The 20,309-nt window shown below is 43.3% G+C and overlaps 1 protein-coding gene across 21 annotated transcripts in view; it reads right to left on the reverse strand.

The window, feature by feature from the left end:
- CARD8 (caspase recruitment domain family member 8) overlaps window positions 1–20,309 on the reverse strand; it is a 52,018-nt gene that overhangs the window by 13,755 nt on the left and 17,954 nt on the right. For 6 of the 21 annotated variants that reach the window (XR_010110907.1, XM_034945470.3, XM_008966730.6 and 3 more), the window contains 7 exons: window positions 16,857–16,997; window positions 14,907–14,947; window positions 14,554–14,637; window positions 14,114–14,264; window positions 13,231–13,460; window positions 12,892–13,154; window positions 2,555–2,680 (listed from right to left, as the gene is read on the reverse strand). Coding sequence is in view for 14 of the 21 variants with exons in the window: in XM_034945470.3 (XP_034801361.2) it covers window positions 2,555–2,680; window positions 12,892–13,154; window positions 13,231–13,460; window positions 14,114–14,264; window positions 14,554–14,637; window positions 14,907–14,947; window positions 16,857–16,997 (1,036 nt within the window). In the remaining 7 variants the exon portion in view is untranslated. The other 15 variants (XR_010110909.1, XR_008622070.2, XM_055103504.2 and 12 more) reach the window with 6 other exon arrangements.

Raw genomic sequence — 20,309 nt, forward strand, 5'->3', positions numbered from 1 at the left:
CTACTTGGAGGTGTCTCCAAGTTAGGCTACACGGGGGTCAGGGACCACTTGAGTAGACAGAGCTCAAACACCGTGCTGGTAGAACCACTGCTCTCTTCAGAGCTGTCAGACAGGGACATTTAAGTCTGCAGAAGTTTGTGCTGCCTTTTGTCCTGCTATGCCCTGCCACCAGAGGTGGAGTCTACAGAGGCACTTGGGCCTCACTGAGCTGCAGTGGGCTCCACCCACTTCGAGCTTACCGGCTGCTTTGTTTACCTACTCAAGCCTCAGCAATGGCAGATGCCCCTCCTCCAGCCAGGCTTGCAGCCTCGCAGTTCCATCTTGGACTAGCAGTGAGCAAGGCTCCATGGGCGTGGGACCCGTTGAGCCAGGTGCAGGATCTAATCTCCTGGGGTGCCGTTTGCTAAGACCGTTGGAAAAACACAGTGTTTAGGTGGCAGTGTCCCAATTTTCCCGGTACAGTCTGTCACGGCTTCCCTTGGCTAGGAAAGGGAAATCCCCCAACCCCTTGCGCTTCCTGGGTGAGGCAATGCCCCGTGCTGCTTCGGCTCGCCCTCCGTGGGCTGCACCCACTTTCCAACCAGTCCCAATGAGATGAACCAGGTACCTTGGTTAGAAATGCAGAAATCACCCATCTTCTGCATCAATCACACTGGGAGCTGCAGACCGGAGCTATTCTCATTTGGCCATCTTAGAATGAACCGGAAAATAGTAATTTAAAAATTCTAAGACGTGAGGTCCTTGTTTCTCCTTTTTTTTTTTTTTTTTTTTTTTTGATATGGGGTCTCACTCTGTCACCCAGGCTGGAGTGCAGTGGCTTGTTCTCAGCTCACTGCAACCTCTGCTTCCCAGGTTCAAGTGATTCTCCTGCTTCAGCCTCCGAGTAGCTGGGACTACAGGTGCGTGCCATCACACCCAACTAATTTTTTGTATTTTTAGTAGAGACAGGGCTTCACCGTGTTAGCCAGGATGGTCTCAATCTCCTGACCTCATGATCTGTCTGCCTCAGCCTCCCAAAGTGCTAGGATTACGGGTATGAGTCACAGCTCCCAGCCTCGGTTCTCCATCTTTTACAAGGAAGATGACTCTAAGGAGATTTTACCTTGCTCAAGATTATCACCTCATATTACAATTGCCATTTCTTTGTTTGTTTGTTTTTGTTTTTGAGACAGAGTCTTGCTCTGTCGCCCAGGCTGAAGTGCAGTGGCATGATCTCGGCTCACTACAACCTTTGCCTCACAGGTTCAAGTGATTCTCCTGCCTCAGCCTCCTGAGTAGCTGGGACTACAGTTGCACGCCACCAATCCCAGCTAATTTTTGTATTTTTAGTAGAGATGAGGGTTCACCATGTTGGCCAGGCTGGTCTCGAACTCTTGACTTCAAGTGATCTGTCCACCTTGGCTTCCCGAAGTACTGGGATTACAGGCTTAAGAAACCGTGCCCAGTCTTATGATGGCCATTTCTTATGCCATGCTTACTATGTTGCATTTTTTTTTTGTAAGGAACTCCCTGTATTTTATTTATCTCCATACCAGCAATGTTTATGCAAGGTCCTGCAACAACCAAGAGTGTATCTTGCCTGAAGGACAACTGAGCTTCCGGGAACTGTCTGGCTGGTGTTAACAGAGATAGAAAATCATTTAGGTAGATAGATAGGGTGAAGAGATTCCCCAGCAAAAAAATTTCCTTCTAACAAGAAGTAGCTCAGAAATTGCTCCCTTTCTACCCTCAGGCAGTTCAAAGAAATCACTTCTCTCCTAACGAAGAGCAGCCTGGAAGATAAGGCTATAAAACATAGATAAGCTCTGGGCACAGTGGCTCACACCTGTAATCTCCAGTAAAAATACAAAAATGTAATACATAATATAAGATATCATATTTCTTTTATTTTTTTAATTTTATGTTTTTGTTTTTGAGATGGAGTCCAACTCTGTTGCCCAGGGTGGAGTGCAGTGGCACAATCTCAGCTCACTGCAATCTCCAGCTCCCGGGTTCAAGTGATTCTCCTGCCTCAGCCTCCTGAGTAGCTGGGATTACAGGCGCACACCACCATGCCCAGCTCATTCTTTGTGTATTTTTTAGTAGAGAAGGGGTTTCACCATGTTGGTCAGGCTGGTCTCGAACTCTTGACTCATGATCTGCCTGCCTCGGCCTCCCAAAGTGCTGGGATTACAGATGTGAGCTACTGAGCCCAGCCAAGATATTATATTTCTTCATTCAAACACCTTAAAAAATACTTGTTAAGTGACTTAGCTAGGCAAGATGTCAGGCCTGCAGGGAACCATAACAGAGAAGTGGAAACTTCAATTCAGATAACTAAATGTACAGTTTAAATCACAATATAAGTGCCCCAAATGCTAAAATGTTACCACTGCTTGTGTTAAGGTCTTAGAAATATGTAATTTTGTTAAGACTGTTTTCTTGTATTTTCAATTTTTAAAAACTTTGTATTTGTGATTAATGAAAAAAATTGCATTTTGCTAAAATTCTTCTATTTGTTTCAAAAGTACAAAATATTCTGAAATCTGCTGTGTTAGATTTGAATTCTACCAACCGTGGGTATTATTTCCAGATGAGCAGAATTAGACACAATATAACGGGCACCAAAGTTCAGGGGTTCCACTGGGGGTGAAGTCTGTAGACGCACACCACAGAAGCGATCTTCCTCATCATCTATCATCTGAGGAAGAAGGGGGAGAAACATTAGAAAGCACACAAAAAAGGAAATAAGCACAAATAGTGGCATAAAAAGTTTTCTATATATTGTATTAAGTAGCACGTAGGATATGATTCAGTTGATGCAAAGATTGAGATGATAGGGCCGGCACGTTGGCTCATGCCTGTAATCCCAGCACTTTGGGAGGCCGAGACAGGTGGGTCACCTAAGGTCAGGAGTTCGAGACCAGCCTGGCCAACATGGTAAAGCCCCATCTCTTCTAAAAATACAAAAATGAGCTGGGCATGGTGACGCACGTCTGTAATCCCAACTACTTGGGAGGCTGAGGTAGGAGAATCGCTTCAACCCAGGAGGCAGAGGTTGCAGTGAGCTGAGATCTCGCCACTGCACTCCAGCCTAGGTGACAGAGCGAGACTGCATTTCAAAAAAAAAAATGGAGATGATTGATTGATAGATTATATTTTAATTAATAAAATATGCAAATAATTTATTGTGCCATAATTTTCACAGTAGACACACCCATGTAGCCAAGACCAGAAGGACACACAGAGATAAATAGGCAGATAGATGGTAGAGTGATAAACCAGATAGACAGATGTAAATATGCCTCTATGCAAAAAAGATATATTATTAACATTTTGCTGACGGACATCTCAGAGCCAAAGGATTTCTTGTGAATGGTAAACTTATCATAAATTATTGTATAGTTTGATTTTATTTTTACACTGTGGAGAGTTTGGCCAGGGGACTTATAAAACCCAAGGACAAAGAGCCTTTCTTTTGGTGCCTCAGCCGAGGACTGGTAGCTTGGCTGTGTCTGTGAACAAGCTTATGATGGGCGAGAGTAGAGATGTTACTTCTCTCCGTCACAGGGCTGCTGTGAGATGCTCGGCCACCTGAGTACCAGTGAGCAGATACAGAAGAATGAGGTCCCCTCTGAGAGAACCAGCAGCCGGAACAGAAAGTGAGACCTCAGAACTATCTGAGCAGCCACCAAAGATATAGAATGGAATTCAATCAATAAGAAAACCTTTCAGAAGACTCAGGTGCAACTCAATGGAGACTTTATGGAATTAACGAGCAAGAATTTAAACTAAAAGCAATGACAGTAGGTGGTATTATTAGTCCAGCTGTTAGTCACCCTTGGGGTAATGACTGGGAGAGGGTTCAAGGGGGCCTCAGGGAAGTTGGTGATGTTCTGTATCTTGCTCTGGGTGCTGGATACATGGGCGTGTTCACTGTGAAAATTATGGAGCAATATATTATGTGCATATTATATTAATTTAAAAATATCAATGATATCGATGAAGAAAGGATGGGCAAAGCTGAAACCTAAACTGGGCCTGGAAGATCAAATAAAAGAAAAAAATTCAAGTTGTATTGAGGAAAGGGATGAATTCATGATGGGAATTAAGCAGAGAAGGGATGTGGAGACTATCCGGGAGGCATCACACATATGCCTATAAAGAGAACCAACTCCAGAAGGATAAAAAGAAACTGACAGAGGAAAGACATGATGTATCATGCCATCTCTGATGAATGATTATTTTAAATGAACAGATATATTCAATGTAAATTATAACAACAGACTGGAAGTATAAGAACCAAACACATCAGTATAACATTGGCAGGTTTATCATTATGGACCAATTTCTGCAGAGGTTGAGAGACATACTGCTATACTTGTTTTCAAAGAATGGAACAGCATTCTTTATTTTTTAGAGTTCTTACTATCCACATATATATTTCTCCTATAGGATGAACATTCCATGTAATATCATACGTTGTCATGTTTTTCACTATTTCTTCACTGATGCATCCCCATCCCCTAAAATAGTACCTGGAATATACAAGGCACACAATAAATATTTGTTGAATAGATGTATTAGTCCATTCATATGCTGCTATAAAGGACTGCCCAAGAATGAGTAATTCATAAATGAACGAAGTTGAATTGACTCACAGTTCCACGTGACTGGGGAGGCCTCACAATCATGATAGAAGGCAAAGGAGGAGCAAAGTCATGTCTTACATAGCAGCAGGCAAGAGAGAGCCTGTGCAGGAAACTCCCCTTTATAAAACCATCAGATCTCATGAGACTTACTTGCTATCACGAGAACAACACAGGAGAAACCTGTCCCATGATTCAATCACCTCCCACAACATGTGGGAATTATGGGAGCTACAATTCAAAATGAGATTTGGGTGGGGACACAGCATTATAATAATGGAAGTATGAAAAATCAGGGTGTTATGACATCCCCAAAGGAACATAGTAATTCTCTACCAATGGATCCTAACCAAAATGAAATTTTCAAAGTGCCAGATAAATAATTCAAAAGACTGAGCTTAAAGAATCTCAATAAGAGATGCAAGATAAATCTGAAAACTAATACAAAAAAAAAATCTGAAAATTAATTCAGGATGTGAGCTAGAGATTTACCAAGGAGACAGATACCTTAAAAAACTTAACATCTAGAGGGAGTTTCCAAGATGGCCAAAAAGGAACAGCTCCAGTCTGCAGCTCCCAGTGTAAGCAATGCAGAAGACAGCTGATTTCTGCATTTCCAACTGAGGTACCGGGTTCCTCTCACTGGGAATTGTCAGACAGTGGGTGCAGCCCACAGAGCAGGGTGGGGCATTGCCTCACGTGGGAAGCGCAAGAGGTCAGGGAATTCCCTTTCCTAGCAAAGGGAAGCCGTGACAGACGGTACCTGGAAAATCAGGACACTCCCACCCTAATACTGTGCTTTTCCAACAGCCTTAGCAAATGGCACACCAGGAGATAATATCCCACGCCTGGCTCGGAGGGTCCCACGCCCATGGAGCCTCACTCACTGCTGGCACAGCAGTCTGAGATCAAACTGCAAGGTGGCAGCAAGGCTGGGGGAGGGGCATCCGCCATTGCTGAGGCTTGAGTAGGTAAACAAAGCGGCCTACAAGCTGGAACTGGGTAGAGCCCACCACAGCTCAAGGAGGCCTGCCTGCCTCTGTAGATTCCACCTCGGGGGCAGGACATAGCTGAACAAAAGGCAGCAGAAACTTCCGCAGAGTTAAACGTCCCTGTCTGACAGCTTTGAAGAGAGTAGTGCTTCTCCCAGCATGGTGTGTGAGATCTGAGAGCAGACAGACTGCCGCCTCAAGTGGGTCCCTGACCCCTGAGTAGCCTGACTCAGAGACATCTCCCAGTAGGGGCTGACTGACACATCATACAGCCAAGTGCCCCTCTGAGATGAAGCTTCCAGAGGAAGGTCAGTCAGCAACATTGGCCGTTCTGCAATATTTGCTGTTCTGCAGCCTCCGCTGGTGATACCCAGGCAAACAGGGTCTGAAGTGGACCTCCAGCAAACTCCAACAGACCTGCAGCTGAGGGTCCTGACTGTTAGAAGAGAAACTAACAAACAGAAAGGACATCCACACCAAAACCCCATCTGTACATCACCATCATCAAAGACCAAAGGTAGATAAAACCACAAACATGGGGAGAAACCAGAGTACAAAAGCTGAAAATTCTAAAAATCAGAGCGCCTCTTCTTCTCCAAAGGAATGTAGCTCCTCGCCGGCAATGGAACAAAGCTGGACGGAGAATGACTTTGACAAGTTGAGAGAAGAAGGCTTCAGACAATCGGTAATAACAAACTTCTCCGAGCTAAAGAAGGATGTTCGAACCCATCGCAAAAAAGCTAAAAACCTTGAAAAAAGATTAGACGAATGGCTAACTACAATAAACATTGTAGAGAAGTCCTTAAATGACCTGATGGAGCTGAAAACCATGGCACGAGAACTATGTGACGTGTACACAGCTGATTTGATCAAGTGGAAGAAAGGGTATCAGTGAATGAAGATCAAATTAATGAAATGAAGCAAGAAGAAAAGTTTAGAGAAAAAATAGTAAAAAGAAACGAACAAAGCCTCCAAGAAATACGGGACTATGTGAAAAGACCAAATCTACGTCGATTGGTGTACCTGAAAGTGACGGGGAGAATGGAACCAAGTTGGAAAACACTCTTCAGGATATTATCCAGGAGAACTTCCCCAACCTAGCAAGGCAGGCCAACTTTCAAATTCAGGAAATACAGAGAATGCCACAAAGATACTCCTCAAGAAGAGCAACCCCAAGACACATAATTGTCAGATTCACCAAGGTTGAAATGAAGGAAAAAATGTTAAAGGCAGCCAGAGAGAAAGGTCGGGTTACCCATCAGACCAACAGCAGATCTCTCGGCAGAAACCCTACAAGCCAGAAGAGAGTGGAGGCCAATATTCAACATTCTTAAAGAAAAGAATTTTCAACCCAGAATTTCATATCCAGCCAAACTAAGCTTTATAAGTGAAGGAGAAATAAACTCCTTTACAGACAAGCAAATGCTGAGAGATTGTGTCACCACCAGGCCTGCCTTACAAGAGCTCCTGAAGGAAGCACTAAACATGGAAAGGAACAACCAGTACCAGCCACTGCAAAAACATGCCAAATTGTAAAGACCATCGATGCTAGGAAGAAACTGCATCAACTAACGGGCAAAATAACCAGCTAACATCATAATGACAGGATCAAATTCACACATAACAATATTAACTTTAAATGTAAATGGGCTAAATGCTCCAATTAAAAGACACAGACTAGCAAATTGGATAGAGAGTCAAGACTCATCAGTGTGCTGTATTCAGGAGACCCATCTCACATGCAGAGGCACACACAGGCTCAAAATAAACGGATGGAGGAAGATCTACCAAGCAAATGGAAAACAAAAAAAAAGCAGGGGTTGCAATCCTAGCCTCTGATAAAACAGACTTTAAACCAACAAAGATCAAAACAGACAAAGAAGGCCATTACATAAGTTAAAGGGATCAATTCAACAAGAAGAGCTAACTATCCTAAATATATATGCACCCAATACAGGAGCACCCAGATTCATAAAAGGAGTCCTGAGAGACCTACAAAGAGACTTAGACTCCCACACAATAATAATGGGAGACTTTAACACCCCACTGTCAACATTAGACAGATCAATGAGACAGAAGGTTAACAAGGATATCCAGGACTTGAACTCAGCTCCGCACCAAGCAGACCTAACAGACATCTTCAGAACTCTCCACCCCAAATCAACAGAATATACATTCTTCTCAGCACCACATCACACTTATTCCAAAATTGACCACATAGTTGGAAGTAAAGCAGTCCTCAGCAAATGTAAAAGAACAGAAATTATAACAAGCTGTCTCTCAGACCACAGGGCAATCAAACTAGAATTCAGGATTAAGAAACTCACTCAAAATCGCTCAACTACATGGAAACTGAACAACCTGCTCCTGAATGACTACTGGGTACATAACGAAATGAAGGTAGAAATAAAGATGTTCTTTGAAACCAATGAGAACAAAGACACAACACACCAGAATCTCTGGGACACATTTAAAGCAGTGTGTAGAGGGAAATTTATAGCACTAAATGCCCTCAAGAGAAAGCAGGAAAGATCTAAAATTGACACACTATCATCACAATTAAAAGAACTAGAGAAGCAAGAGCAAACAAATTCAAAAGCCAGCAGAAGGCAAGAAATAACTAAGATCAGAGCAGAACTGAAGGCGATAGAGACACAAAAAAGAAAGCCCTTCAAAAAATCCATGAATCCAGGAGCTGGTTTTTTGAAAAGATCAACAAAATTGATAGATCGCTAGCAGGACTAATAAAAAAGAAAAGACAGAAAAATAAAACAGACGCAATAAAAAACGATAAAGAGGATATCACCACCAATACCACAGAAATACAAACTACAATCAGAGAATATTACAAACACCTCTACACAAATAAACTAGAAAATCTAGAAGAAATGGATAAATTCCTGGACACATACACACTCCCAAGACTAAACCAGGAAGAATTTGAATCCTGGAATAGACCAATAACAGGTTCTGAAATTGAGGCAATAATTAATAACCTACCAACCTAAAAAAAGTCCAGAATCAGATGAATTCACAGCCAAATTCTACCAGAGGTACAAAAAGGAGCTGGTACCAGTCCTTCTGAAACTATTCCAATCAATAGAAAAAGAGGGAATCCTCCCTAATTCATTTTATGAGGCCAACATCATCCTGATACCAAAGTCTGGCAGAGACACAACAAAAAAAGAGAATTTTAGACCAATATCCCTGATGAACATCGATGCAAAAATCCTCAATAAAATACTGGCAAACCAAATCCAGCAGCACATCAAAAAGCTTATCCACCAAGATCAAGTTGGCTTCATCCCTGGGATGCAAGGCTGGCCCAACATATGCAAATCAATAAACGTAATCCATCACATAAACAGAACCAAAGACAAAAACCACATGATTATCTCAATAGATGCAGAAAAGGCCTTCGAAAAAATTCAACAGCGCTTCATGCTAAAAACTCTCAATAAACGAGGTATTGATGGGACGTATCTAAAAATAATAAGAGCTATTTATGACAAACCCACAGCCAATATCATACTGAATGGGCAAAAACTGGAAGCATTCCCTTTGAAAACTGGCACAAGACAGGTATGCCCTCTCTCACCACTCCTATTCAACACAGTGTTAGAAGTTCTGGCCAGGGCAGTAAGGCAAGAGAAAGAAATATAGGGTATTCAATTAGGAAAAGAGGAAGTCAAATTGTCCCTGTTTGCAGATGACATGACTGTATATTTAGAAAACCCCATCATCTCAGTCCAAAATCTCCTTAAGCTGATAAGCAACTTCAGCAAAGTCTCAGGATACAAAATCAATGTGCAAAAATCACAAGCATTTCTATACACCAATAACAGACAAACAGAGAGCCAAATCATGAGTGAACTCCCATTCACAATTGCTTCAAAGAGAATAAAATACCTAGGAATCCAACTTGCAATGGATGTGAAGGACCTCTTCAAGGAGAACCAAACCACTGCTCAATGAAATAAAAGAGGACACAAACAAATGGAAGAACATTCCATGCTCATGGATAGGAAGAATCAATATCGTGAAAACGTCCGTAGTGCCCAAGGCAATTTATAGATTCAATGCCACCCCCATCAAACTACCAATGACTTTCTTCACAGAATTGGAAAAAAACTACTTTAAAGTTCATATGGAACCAAAAAAGAGCCCACATTGCCAAGACAATCCTAAGCCAAAAGAACAAAGCTGGAGTCATCACACTACCTGAGTTCAAACTATACTACAAGCCTACAGTAACCAAAACAGCATGGTACTGGTACCAAAACAGAGATACAGACCAATGGAACAGAACAGAGGCCTCGGAAATAACACCACATATCTACAACCATCTGATCTTTGACAAACCTGACAAAAACGAGAAATGAGGAAAGGATTCCCTATTTAATAAATGGTGCTGGGAAAACTGGCTAGCCATATGTAGAAAGCTAAAACTGGATCCCTTCCTTACACCTTATACAAAAAATTAATTCAAGATGGATTTAAGACTTAAATGTTAGACCTAAAACCATAAAAACCCTAGAAGAAAACCTAGGCAATACCATTCAGGACATAGGCATGGGCAAAGTCTTCATGACTAAAACACCAAAAGCAATGGCAGCAAAAGCCAAAATTGACAAATGGGATCTAATTAAACTAAAGAGCTTCTGCACAGCAAAAGAAACTACCATCAGAGTGAACAGGCAACCTACAAAATGGGAGACAATTTTTACAATCTCCCCATCTGACAAAGGGCTAATATCCAGAATCTACAAAGAACTCAAACAAATTTACAAGGAAAAAATCAAACAACCACATCAAAAAGTGGGCAAAGGATATGAACAGATACTTTTCAAAAGAAGACATTTATGCAGCCAACAGACACATGAAAAAATGCTCATCATCACTGGCCATCGAGAAATGCAAATCAAAACCACAATGAGATACCATCTCATGCCAGTTAGAATGGTGATCATTAAAAAGTCAGGAAACAACAGGTGCTGGAGAGGATGTGGAGAAATTGGAATGCCTTTACACTGTTGGTGGGACTCTAAGCTAGTTCAACCACTGTGGAAGTCAGTGTGGTGATTCCTCAAAGATCTAGAACTAGAAATACCATTTGACCCAGCCATCCCATTACTGGGATGGATTATAAATCATGCTGCTATAAAGACACATGCACACATATGTTTATTGTGGCACTATTCACAATAGCAAAGACTTGGAACCAACCCAAATGTCCATCAATGATAGACTGGATTAAGAAAATGTGGCACATATACACCATGGAATACTATGCAGCCATGAAAAAGGATGAGTTCATGTCCTTTGTAGGGACATGGATGAAGCTGGAAATCATCATTCTGAGCAAACTATGGGAAGGACAGAAAACCAAACACCGTATGTTCTCACCCATAGGTGGGAATTGAACAATGAGAACACTTGGACACAGGGTGGGGAACATCACACACCGGGGCCTGTCATGGGGTGGAGGGATGGGGGAGGGATAGCATTAGGAGATATACCTAATGTAAATGACGAGTTAACGAGTGCAGCACACCAACATGGCACATGTATACATATGTAACAAACCTGCACATTGTGCACATGTACCCTAGAACTTAAAGTATAATAATAATAAAAAAATTAACATCTAGAAATGAAAGGTTCATTGAAAAAATTACAAAATACAGTGAAAAGCTTTAATCATAGACTAGACCAAGCAGAGGAGAGAACCTGAAGACAAGTCTTTTTAATTAACCCAGTCAGACTAAAATAAAATAATAAATAAAAAAGAATTATAGGACTACATAAAGCAATGAAACTTATGAATCATCAGTGTTTCCAAGGGAGAAGAAAAAGCAAAAAATTGAGAATCTAAGAAAATAACTGGCAAAAATTTTCCTAGCCTAGCAAGATATTTAAAGATCTGAATACAGGAGGCCCAAATGATCACCAGCAAAATACACTGCAACATGAACTTCACCGTGATGTTGAGTCATCAGACTGTCGAACACCAAGCGAAGGGAAATTCTGAAAATCAGCAAGAGAAAACCATCTAGTCACCTAGAAAGGAAACTCCATTAGATTAACAGTAGACCTCTCAGCAGGAAACTTACGAGCTAGAAGAGAATGCAGTTTTATTTTCTAACTGCTTTAAAAAACACTGCCAACCACAGACACCACCACGCCTGGCTAATTTTTGTATTTTTAGTAGAGATGGGGGTTTCACCATGTTGGCCAGGCTGGTCTCGAACTCCTGATCTTAGGTGATCCTCCCTCCTCGGCCTCCCAAAGTGCTGGGATTACAGGCAAAAGCTATCGCACACAGCCAATTTTCTCTTGTATTTAAAGTACCCAGAGTTACCATCTTAAATACAGCCAGGCAAGCGCCTGCCTCTTGTTATTGGGATGCAAAGGTGTTAGGTGCCAGGACAGTAAAGTTTAATGAAATCTTCCTGGCATAATCTTCACACCAAGGCTGGAGGCACAGAAGCAGCATCTTATTCAGAAACACAGCAGCTATGGAGCTGCAGAAAGCAGAACATCTGCTTCATCCCTAACCTAAGAGGGTGTGGGACCATCAGCCTTTTGTAAATGCACTACAGGGAGATGCCACTGAATGGAAGGAGTTACCCCAGAGATGTGAGCGAGTGTGAGAGTGTCATTCAGATATTACCCAGCTAAAACTTGGTGAGAGAGGCCGGGCCTGGTGGATCGTGCCTGTAAACTCAGCATTTTGGGAGGCTGAGGCAGGAGGATCACTTAAGGTCAGGAGTTCAAGACCAGCCTGGCCAAAATAGCGAAACCTATCCTGACTTAAAATACAAAAAAATTAGCTAGGCGTCGTTGTGTTTGCCTGTAATCCCAGCTACTCAGGAGGCTGAGACAGGAGAATCGCTTGAACCCAGGAGGCGGAGGGTGTAGTGAGCTGAGATTGTGCCACTGTACTGCAGCCTGGGTGACAGAGCAAGACCCTGTCTCAGAAATAAAATAAAATAAAATGTGGTGAGAGAATCTCTGCATATTATTTCTTCTGCCCATATCCTCCCTGAGAGCCAGAAAAGGAAGTTCCCTTCTCAGTAGCCCTGAATTTCTACGGGGATTGTTGCATGTGGCTCAACATTTAACACCTATAGATGACCCTCAGGGAGAGTGATCCATGCTGCTGTCCGTGAAAACTGTGCCTTGCCCTTTCTGTTCCACTGGAGGGGCCAAGGGGATAACCTGGAAATATAATCGTCATCTTCTCTGGTCTCCTAAATCACTCAGCTTACCTTCGTTAGCAAGGCGTCGCTGGGGACAAGGTACAAGTGGAACTTAATATCTTCGGGGTGGGGGTGGTAATAGATCAATGTGTTGGAAGTGATGGGGATAGAGAGGCGAGTCCCACTGGCGATCCGCAGCAGGATGCCCATCAGAGAGAAGCTGGGCTTTTCCAGGACGGCATAGAAAGGCTCCACCCGGGCTGGATGCTCCAGGACCATCCCTTCATCCTTAAAATGGGCAACGAGGAACCAGGAGACGTCCACCTCACCTGCTGCAGGAGAACCACAACAGCAGTGAGACAGCACGCACCCCAGCGGCCCCCACAGCCTCCGCTCACCCCACATTACCTTGCAGGGAGATGAAGTGGGGGAGGTGGATTTCGGCGACAGCCTCCTCTGGCTCTGCAGTGACATCAAACAAGGGGCCGCCCACCAGCCACTGTTCATGGTGCTGCAGGTCCAGGGCCAGGTGCTGATTCCAGGAACCAAACGCAATCGTCACTGTGACCGCATCCCTTACCAGGAAGCCGAGGCCTGTGGCTGACCACAGATACCAGCCAGCAGTGGGGAACCAAACACTGAAAGGAGCCAGAGTGATGTCATGACGGGAGAACCCCAGGACTTGGATTTAAGCAGCGATGTGCAGAGGGAGGTGGGATTTGAAGTGAGGCAAGGTTCAGGACCCATCTGCGACTTTCACTACATTAGAAAACGCTGGGGAGTTCATTAACCTCTCTGGGCCCCAATTTCTCTGCATTCTATATATGTTGAAATTAAAATACCAGTTTCACAGTGCATGAAATAAACATATTATTGATGAAATTTTAGCTATCATAAGGGATGGAGCCGATACGCTTCCTTTTGTATTTATATTTTTATTTATTTATTTATTTTGAGACAAAGTCTCGCTCTGTCTCCTACGCTGCCGTGCAGTGGCGAGATCTCATCTCACTGCAACCTCTGCCTCCTGGGTTCAAGAGATTCTCCTTTCTCAGCTTCCTGATTAGCTGGGACTACAGGCGGGTGCCACCACGCCTGGCTAATTTTTGTATTTTTAGTAGAGACAGGGTTTCGTCATGTTGGCCAGGCTGGTCTCAAACTCCTGACCTTGTGATCCGCCCTCCTCCACCTCCCAAAGTGCCGAGATTACAGGCCTGAGCCACCACGCCTGGCCTACACACTTCCTTTATATCAGAGTGGTTTTCAAATCATTAGCATCTTCCATTCTTACCTGTATGTGTTTGTGCTCTTATCAATCAACTCAACATCCACATTTCCTTCAGGCCCCAGAAACTGACGATTTTTATAATCTTGTTCGATCTCAAAACAGACTTTAGAAGCATAAGAGGAAACTATTTGATTCTCTTCTGAGCAAATGTCTCCTGAAAAGAAAATACTAGACATGTAAGGGGTAAAGGGTTGCAAGAGGCATGGCCTGAAGGACTCCTGGAGGCTGAATTGCACAGGTGCTGTTGGGATACAGATATCGAATGAGAGCTGAGAGTGACCAGAATATGCAGTTTCGCTTCTTTGAATCCAGACAAAGAAAGGCACAAGAATGTTCCTTGTCACGACTAAACGTATACCCCAAATTCCATAGGGCTTTCTGGGAAGCCAGGCTGGACAGCTTTGGTGGGAGGTACCATTTGCTGAGGACTGGAACCAACGCACCTACATTTCTACTGGTCCAAAATAGCAGAAGACACTTTCTGCTGGTGAGGAAAGTCCAGGTCAGAAAAGTATCGAACTCCAAAGCTGCAGAGGCGAAAGAGCATGCATCCTTCTTAGGTCCTGCTGCTGTCCCCAGCCACCAGGACCACCCACTGACTCCCCTGAGCATTTCCATGCCCCAGCAGTGACAGGCTTACATGTCCCCATTTAAACTGCACAGTGCACTGTGGCCAAGGTAAGGGAAAGCACTCCTGATCTGCACAAAAGACTCTAAATTGTCTTCTTCACATAAAACCACAGAACATTTCCATCAATCCACACGCCCTTCACTCCTCTCCCTATTAGCCCATTACCTGAATCTTGTCCCTCTGAAGATTCCTGCTCTTCTGATACGCTGGAGGTTGGGATCCCCATGTTACAAAAAGATGAAAAATATCAAGAATCAGTTGATGAAGATGAAGACGATGTTATTGAAAACTAGAGCTGCACTGTCCCGTAGAGTAGCCGCTACCCAGATATGCTATTTAAATTTGTATGAATTAAACTTAGGTAAACTTTAGTTTCTCAGTTGCACTATCCCTATTTCAAGTGCTCAACACCAACATATCACTCACGGCTATAACACTGTGTAGCAGAGAACGGAATACTCCCATCATCACAGAAAGTTCTCTTAGACTGGGCGGATCTAGACTATCAAGAAATAGAAGACATTTTGAATGAAGATATTTTTATCCACATTTATAAATAATAGAGATAACAGACTCCCTTGAGCCAAATGTGTCTTGACATCTCTCCCTCTTCTCTTTGTATTATGCCCACGTTCAATGTGGACACAGCCAGATTCTCTGGCTTAAATTGATTGCTCCGATTGGTATCATACGATGTTGGAATCAAAGACTGAAGCAGTAATTCACCAATGCGTAAAATGCATGCATTTATATTCCAAGGTAATTCCAAACTTGACCACACCTGGGAAACTTTAAAAACCACCCAATACCAGGTCACAGCCCACATCAATTGAATCAGAAGTCTGGAGGTGGCACCAAAGCATCTGCGCTTTCAAAGCCTCACAGGTGATTCCAATATTAGCCAATATGGGTTCTATGACATACAGCGTGAGCCAATGGTTCGTCATGCCTCTGGAGAGAAATCTGCCCTAACACAGGTGATACCTTCTGGAGGAAGGCAACCAACTCCATCAAATTCTCTGCCTTTGATCCATTCCTTGAGATGTCTGTTTATTTCAACGTGAAAAAGACCAGCACAGAAACTGACACGTGGATTAGGTTTAAAAAGAACAGGTACCTAGAGAAGCGGGATGAAGAGAAAGGCTTTACAGCGCTTTTCTCAGAAGGATTCTGTGGGCAAGCCAAGCATGGAGAGACCCCTGGGCTGACATCCTAAGACTGGTTGCTGTCTGCGGCTACACATTTTGCTATGGATTCGGGTAGCTACAGGCAAAGCAGCAAGAGTAAACATGCCATTTTATATTCTCTCTCCTGGTGCATGTGCATGCTGGAGTCTGCCTGCTAAGGAGGGGTTTAGAAAGTGGGAGGAACCCAGCGCTGAACTGCAGACAGCGCATCCCAGATCATGAGAGCCGACGGTTCCATTTTCAGGGCTTTTGCAACCAAGTTCTTCAACACAACCATTAGTCTAAATTAAATGATACAAGCTAACATTTAAATAAATCATATTAAAAACAAAAGTAATACATATTAAAACATACCAATTTCCAGTCATTTTTCTACACTTTTCAGCAGTCTATGCCCTTGAGGTTATTTATGTCTCTTTTATCTGTGTGGTGAAAGTAGGATGACAGACTTCTGCATGTGTTCTTTCAACTCCCTCATCAGGGGCTTCACGTTGGTAGTATGAAATCTGCCATGATGGGGATATTCAACCCTTGGAAATTGGCATACCCTACAGATAGATGCATTCTCCCCTCCCCGGTGTTAAACCTCAGGACCCCACTGTGGCCTTCAGCCTCATCATCAGCCAGTTTCCTAGGGAATTAGGTTGGTTTTATGCATTGAGTAACAGCTTAACCAATAACCCACTGGTCTTCGATTGCATTGCTCATTGCCTTTTTGTGTACAGGTTCTCTAGACACCTCCATGGAAGAAAACCTCATTGCTTAAGGTTTGTTTCAAAAATTTCTGGATTCATTGCTACTATTGCATAAGCTCATTCATTCTCCCCTGAGTTCGATGAAAAACACCCAAATTCCTCTAATTCTCATGTTCCTCTGTGATATTGAGACACAGCGTCCAATAGTTTTCCAACGGAATAGCTTTTCTTACCTGGGAATGTCCCCCCCAGATAGTTGACACTCAGGAACAGCACGGAACAATAATGGCTCTGCCTCTGTCTCATCATCATCTTGGAAAAAATGTGAGATGTCACAATGGATCTCAGAAACACGGGGTAGCTCCCTGTATACCCTGGAAAACAAGAACAGAATTTTTACTATGAATATAAGGTAGGTGCCTGATGATAGCATAGGCTGTGCAGGAAGATTTTATGTTAATAGCCATAGACCCCATATTTTATCTTAGGGAAGTCATTCCTCAGGCCCCTACAACTCCATCTCACCTCTCAGACTCCCATGACTCTTTCTTACATCTCATTATGTTAAATTTAACTGGCTCTCTGTTTCCCACTATATGCTGCTCTTTCCATCCCAGGAAGCAGACGTCAGTCAGTTCTCAACATCTAGCATTTGCCACAAACTTTGGTTTCATAATAGGTCAACAAGTATGTTGACCTATATAACCTTGCTAAGAATTTTAGGGAAAGGATGAGATTCCTAATTTGTAGTCTCCCTTCATCCATAATTGGTACCCAAGAGAATAGGACCCTAAGATGATTGGGATTGCAGGGCATTAGTGAGATTGGGCATGTGTTATAAGAACCCATGGAAGAGTTATCTCCTCTTCTCCCTTCTGCCTGCAAATGGTGAGAGGGGTTGCATAAAGCACAAAAATGCTCACAGAAAAAGAAAATTATGGATATTGTACACACTTTCTTTTCCCATCAAGGATCCTTATTCAGATATGGAACATGAGAGTCCTATGCTAGATCCTTTTCTCTTCTTCTTCATTTTTGAAGGCTTGGTGCTGTCCTCCTATGGCTGGCAGGAATCAAGATTGAGGTTAGGAGTGATGGAGTGTCCTTTATGCCAAGATATTCAATGGCCAATATGACAGCCACTAGCCACACCTGCCTATTTACATTTTAGTTTTAAATTGTTAAATGTGAAAATCAGTTCCTCCTTTGAAGTAGCCACATTTCAAGTGCTCAAAAGCCAGACGTGGCTCTTGCCTGCCACCATGTAAGACATGCCTTTGCTCCTCCTTTGACTTCTGCCATGATGGTGAGGCCTCCCCAGCCATGTGAAACTAAAAGAATTTTTCTGGGTAATGGACATAGGCATAGGACGTCTGGCAACAAAATCTGCTTTGAAGAGGACTCCAGGGAATAGAGATGAGGTCTCAGGCTGGTCTTGAATTCCCGGCCCCAAGAAATCCTTCCACCTTCGCATCCCAAAGCACTGGGATTACAGTCATGAGCCATCGCACCCAGCCTGAGCATTACTGTTTGATAGATATTCCCAAATCACTCTCCACAAAAGGTTACAACAGTGAACACTTCCATCAGCTGAATATCTGTGAAAGCAATTGTTGAGAGATTTTGAAGTAAGTTCAAAACCAAACTGTAGAAAAAAATCATTGATAAAAAAGGAAAGCAAAAAAAAAAAAGAAAGAAAATAACTGAGGAATTATTACTAAAGACAACTTTTGTCTTAAAAAAAAAAAAAAAAGAACATTTGCTTGCAATGTAAAATCGGGTTTCAGCTGGAAAATTAAGCCTGTTAAAAACATCAACAACAAGAGCAAAAATCCTGAATATTTTTTCAGCAATTCTAATTAAAGTATGTATGTTAAAAAAAGAAAAAGCCATGTGAGGCCAGTGGCTTTCACACTGGACACCACAGACAGGGAACATTTCCATCCTGGGTGAGAACTCTATTGGACAGCATTGACTTTAGAAGCTCTGCTGTAGTCCAGTTGACCAGAGGGTCCTGCCTTGGGGTATCTGCCATTGGTTTCATTTCTATTTTTATTTTTATTTTTTAAATTGAGACAGAGTCTGGCTCTGTTGCCCAGGCTGGAGTGCAGTGGCATGATCTTGGCTCACTGCAACCTCTGCCTCCCGGGTTCAAGCTATTCTCCTGCCTCAGTGTCCCCAATAGCTGGGATTACAGGCATGCACCAGCACACCCGGTTAATTTTTTATATTTTTGGTAGAGACAGGGTTTCATCATGTTGGCCAGGCTGGTCTCCAACTCCTGACCTCAAGTGAACCACCCGCCTTGGCCTCCCAAAGTCCTGGGATTACACCTGTGAGGCACCGCACCCAGTCTGGGATAGGTTTTATTAAACAAAGTAGTTCTTTAAGCTCTACCATCCATGGTCCCCGGCGTGCAGCACTGCTTTTAAAATATCCCATGTTAAAGGGGTGCATGGACCAAGCAAGACTGAGGAATTCCTGCCCTCATTAGCAGTGCTTTTCAGCCTGTGAAATATCACCCTGAAATAAAATCTATACCTGAGTTAACAGCACTGTATCAACACCAGTTTCCTGGTATTAGCAATGACTGTTTGTATTGGGTCATTCTGGTTTTTTTGTTTTTTGTTTTTTTGATGGAGTTTTGCTCTTGTTGCCCAGGCTAGAGTGCAATGGCGTGATCTTGGCCCACTGCAACCTTTGCCTCCCGAGTTCAAGCAATTATCCTACCTCAAGCCTCCTGAGTAGCTGGGATTACAGGCATGCGCCACCAAGCCCGGCTAATTCTGTATTTTTAGTAGAGATGGGGGTTCCTCCATGTTGGTCAGGCTGGTTTCAAACTCCCGACATCAGGTGGTCCGCCCCCCTCAGCCTCCCAAAGTGCTGGGATTACAGGAGTGAGACACCGCGCCTGGCCTGTATTGGATCATTCTTGCGTTGCTATAGAGGACTATCTGAGACCAGGCAATTTACAAAGAAAAGAGGTTTAATTGGCTCATGGTGCTGCAGGATGTACATCATGGGACCAGCTTCTGCTTGGTTTCTGGGAGGCCTCAGGGACGTTTAACTCATGGTGGAAGGTGAAGTGGAACAGGCCTCTCATATGATGTCAGCAGGAGCAAGAGAGTGAGGGGGGAGGTGCCACACACTTTTAAAGAACCAGATCTTGCATGAACTCAGAGTAAGAAGCCACTTATCACCAAGGGAATGGTGCTGAACCATTCATGAGGGATATGCCCCCTTGATCCATTCACCTCCCTCCAGGCCCCACCTCCAACACTGGGAATCACATTTCAGCATGAGATTTGGAAGGGACAAACATCCAAATCATATCGCTATTGTTACAGGAAGTATTATCGGCTGGGTGCGCGACTCACGCCTGTAATCCCAGCACTTTGGGAGGCTGAGGCAGGAGGATCACTTGAGGTCAGGAGTTTGAGACCTGCCTGGCCAACATGGTGAAACCCCGTATCTACTAAAAATACAAAAATTAGCCAGGTGTGGTGGTGGGCACCTGTAATTCCAGCTACTTGGGAGGCTGAGGCAAAAGAATCGCTTGAACCCCAGAAGCAGAGGTTGTAGTGAGCCAAGATCGCGCCACTGCACTCCAGCCTGGGCAACAGAGCAAGACTTCGTCTCAAAAAAAAAAGAAAAAAAGTATTATCGTGAGGGGAAACTTGGTGAAG

This window comes from Pan paniscus, chromosome 20 (assembly GCF_029289425.2).
Source record: "Pan paniscus chromosome 20, NHGRI_mPanPan1-v2.0_pri, whole genome shotgun sequence".
NCBI lineage: Eukaryota > Metazoa > Chordata > Mammalia > Primates > Hominidae > Pan > Pan paniscus.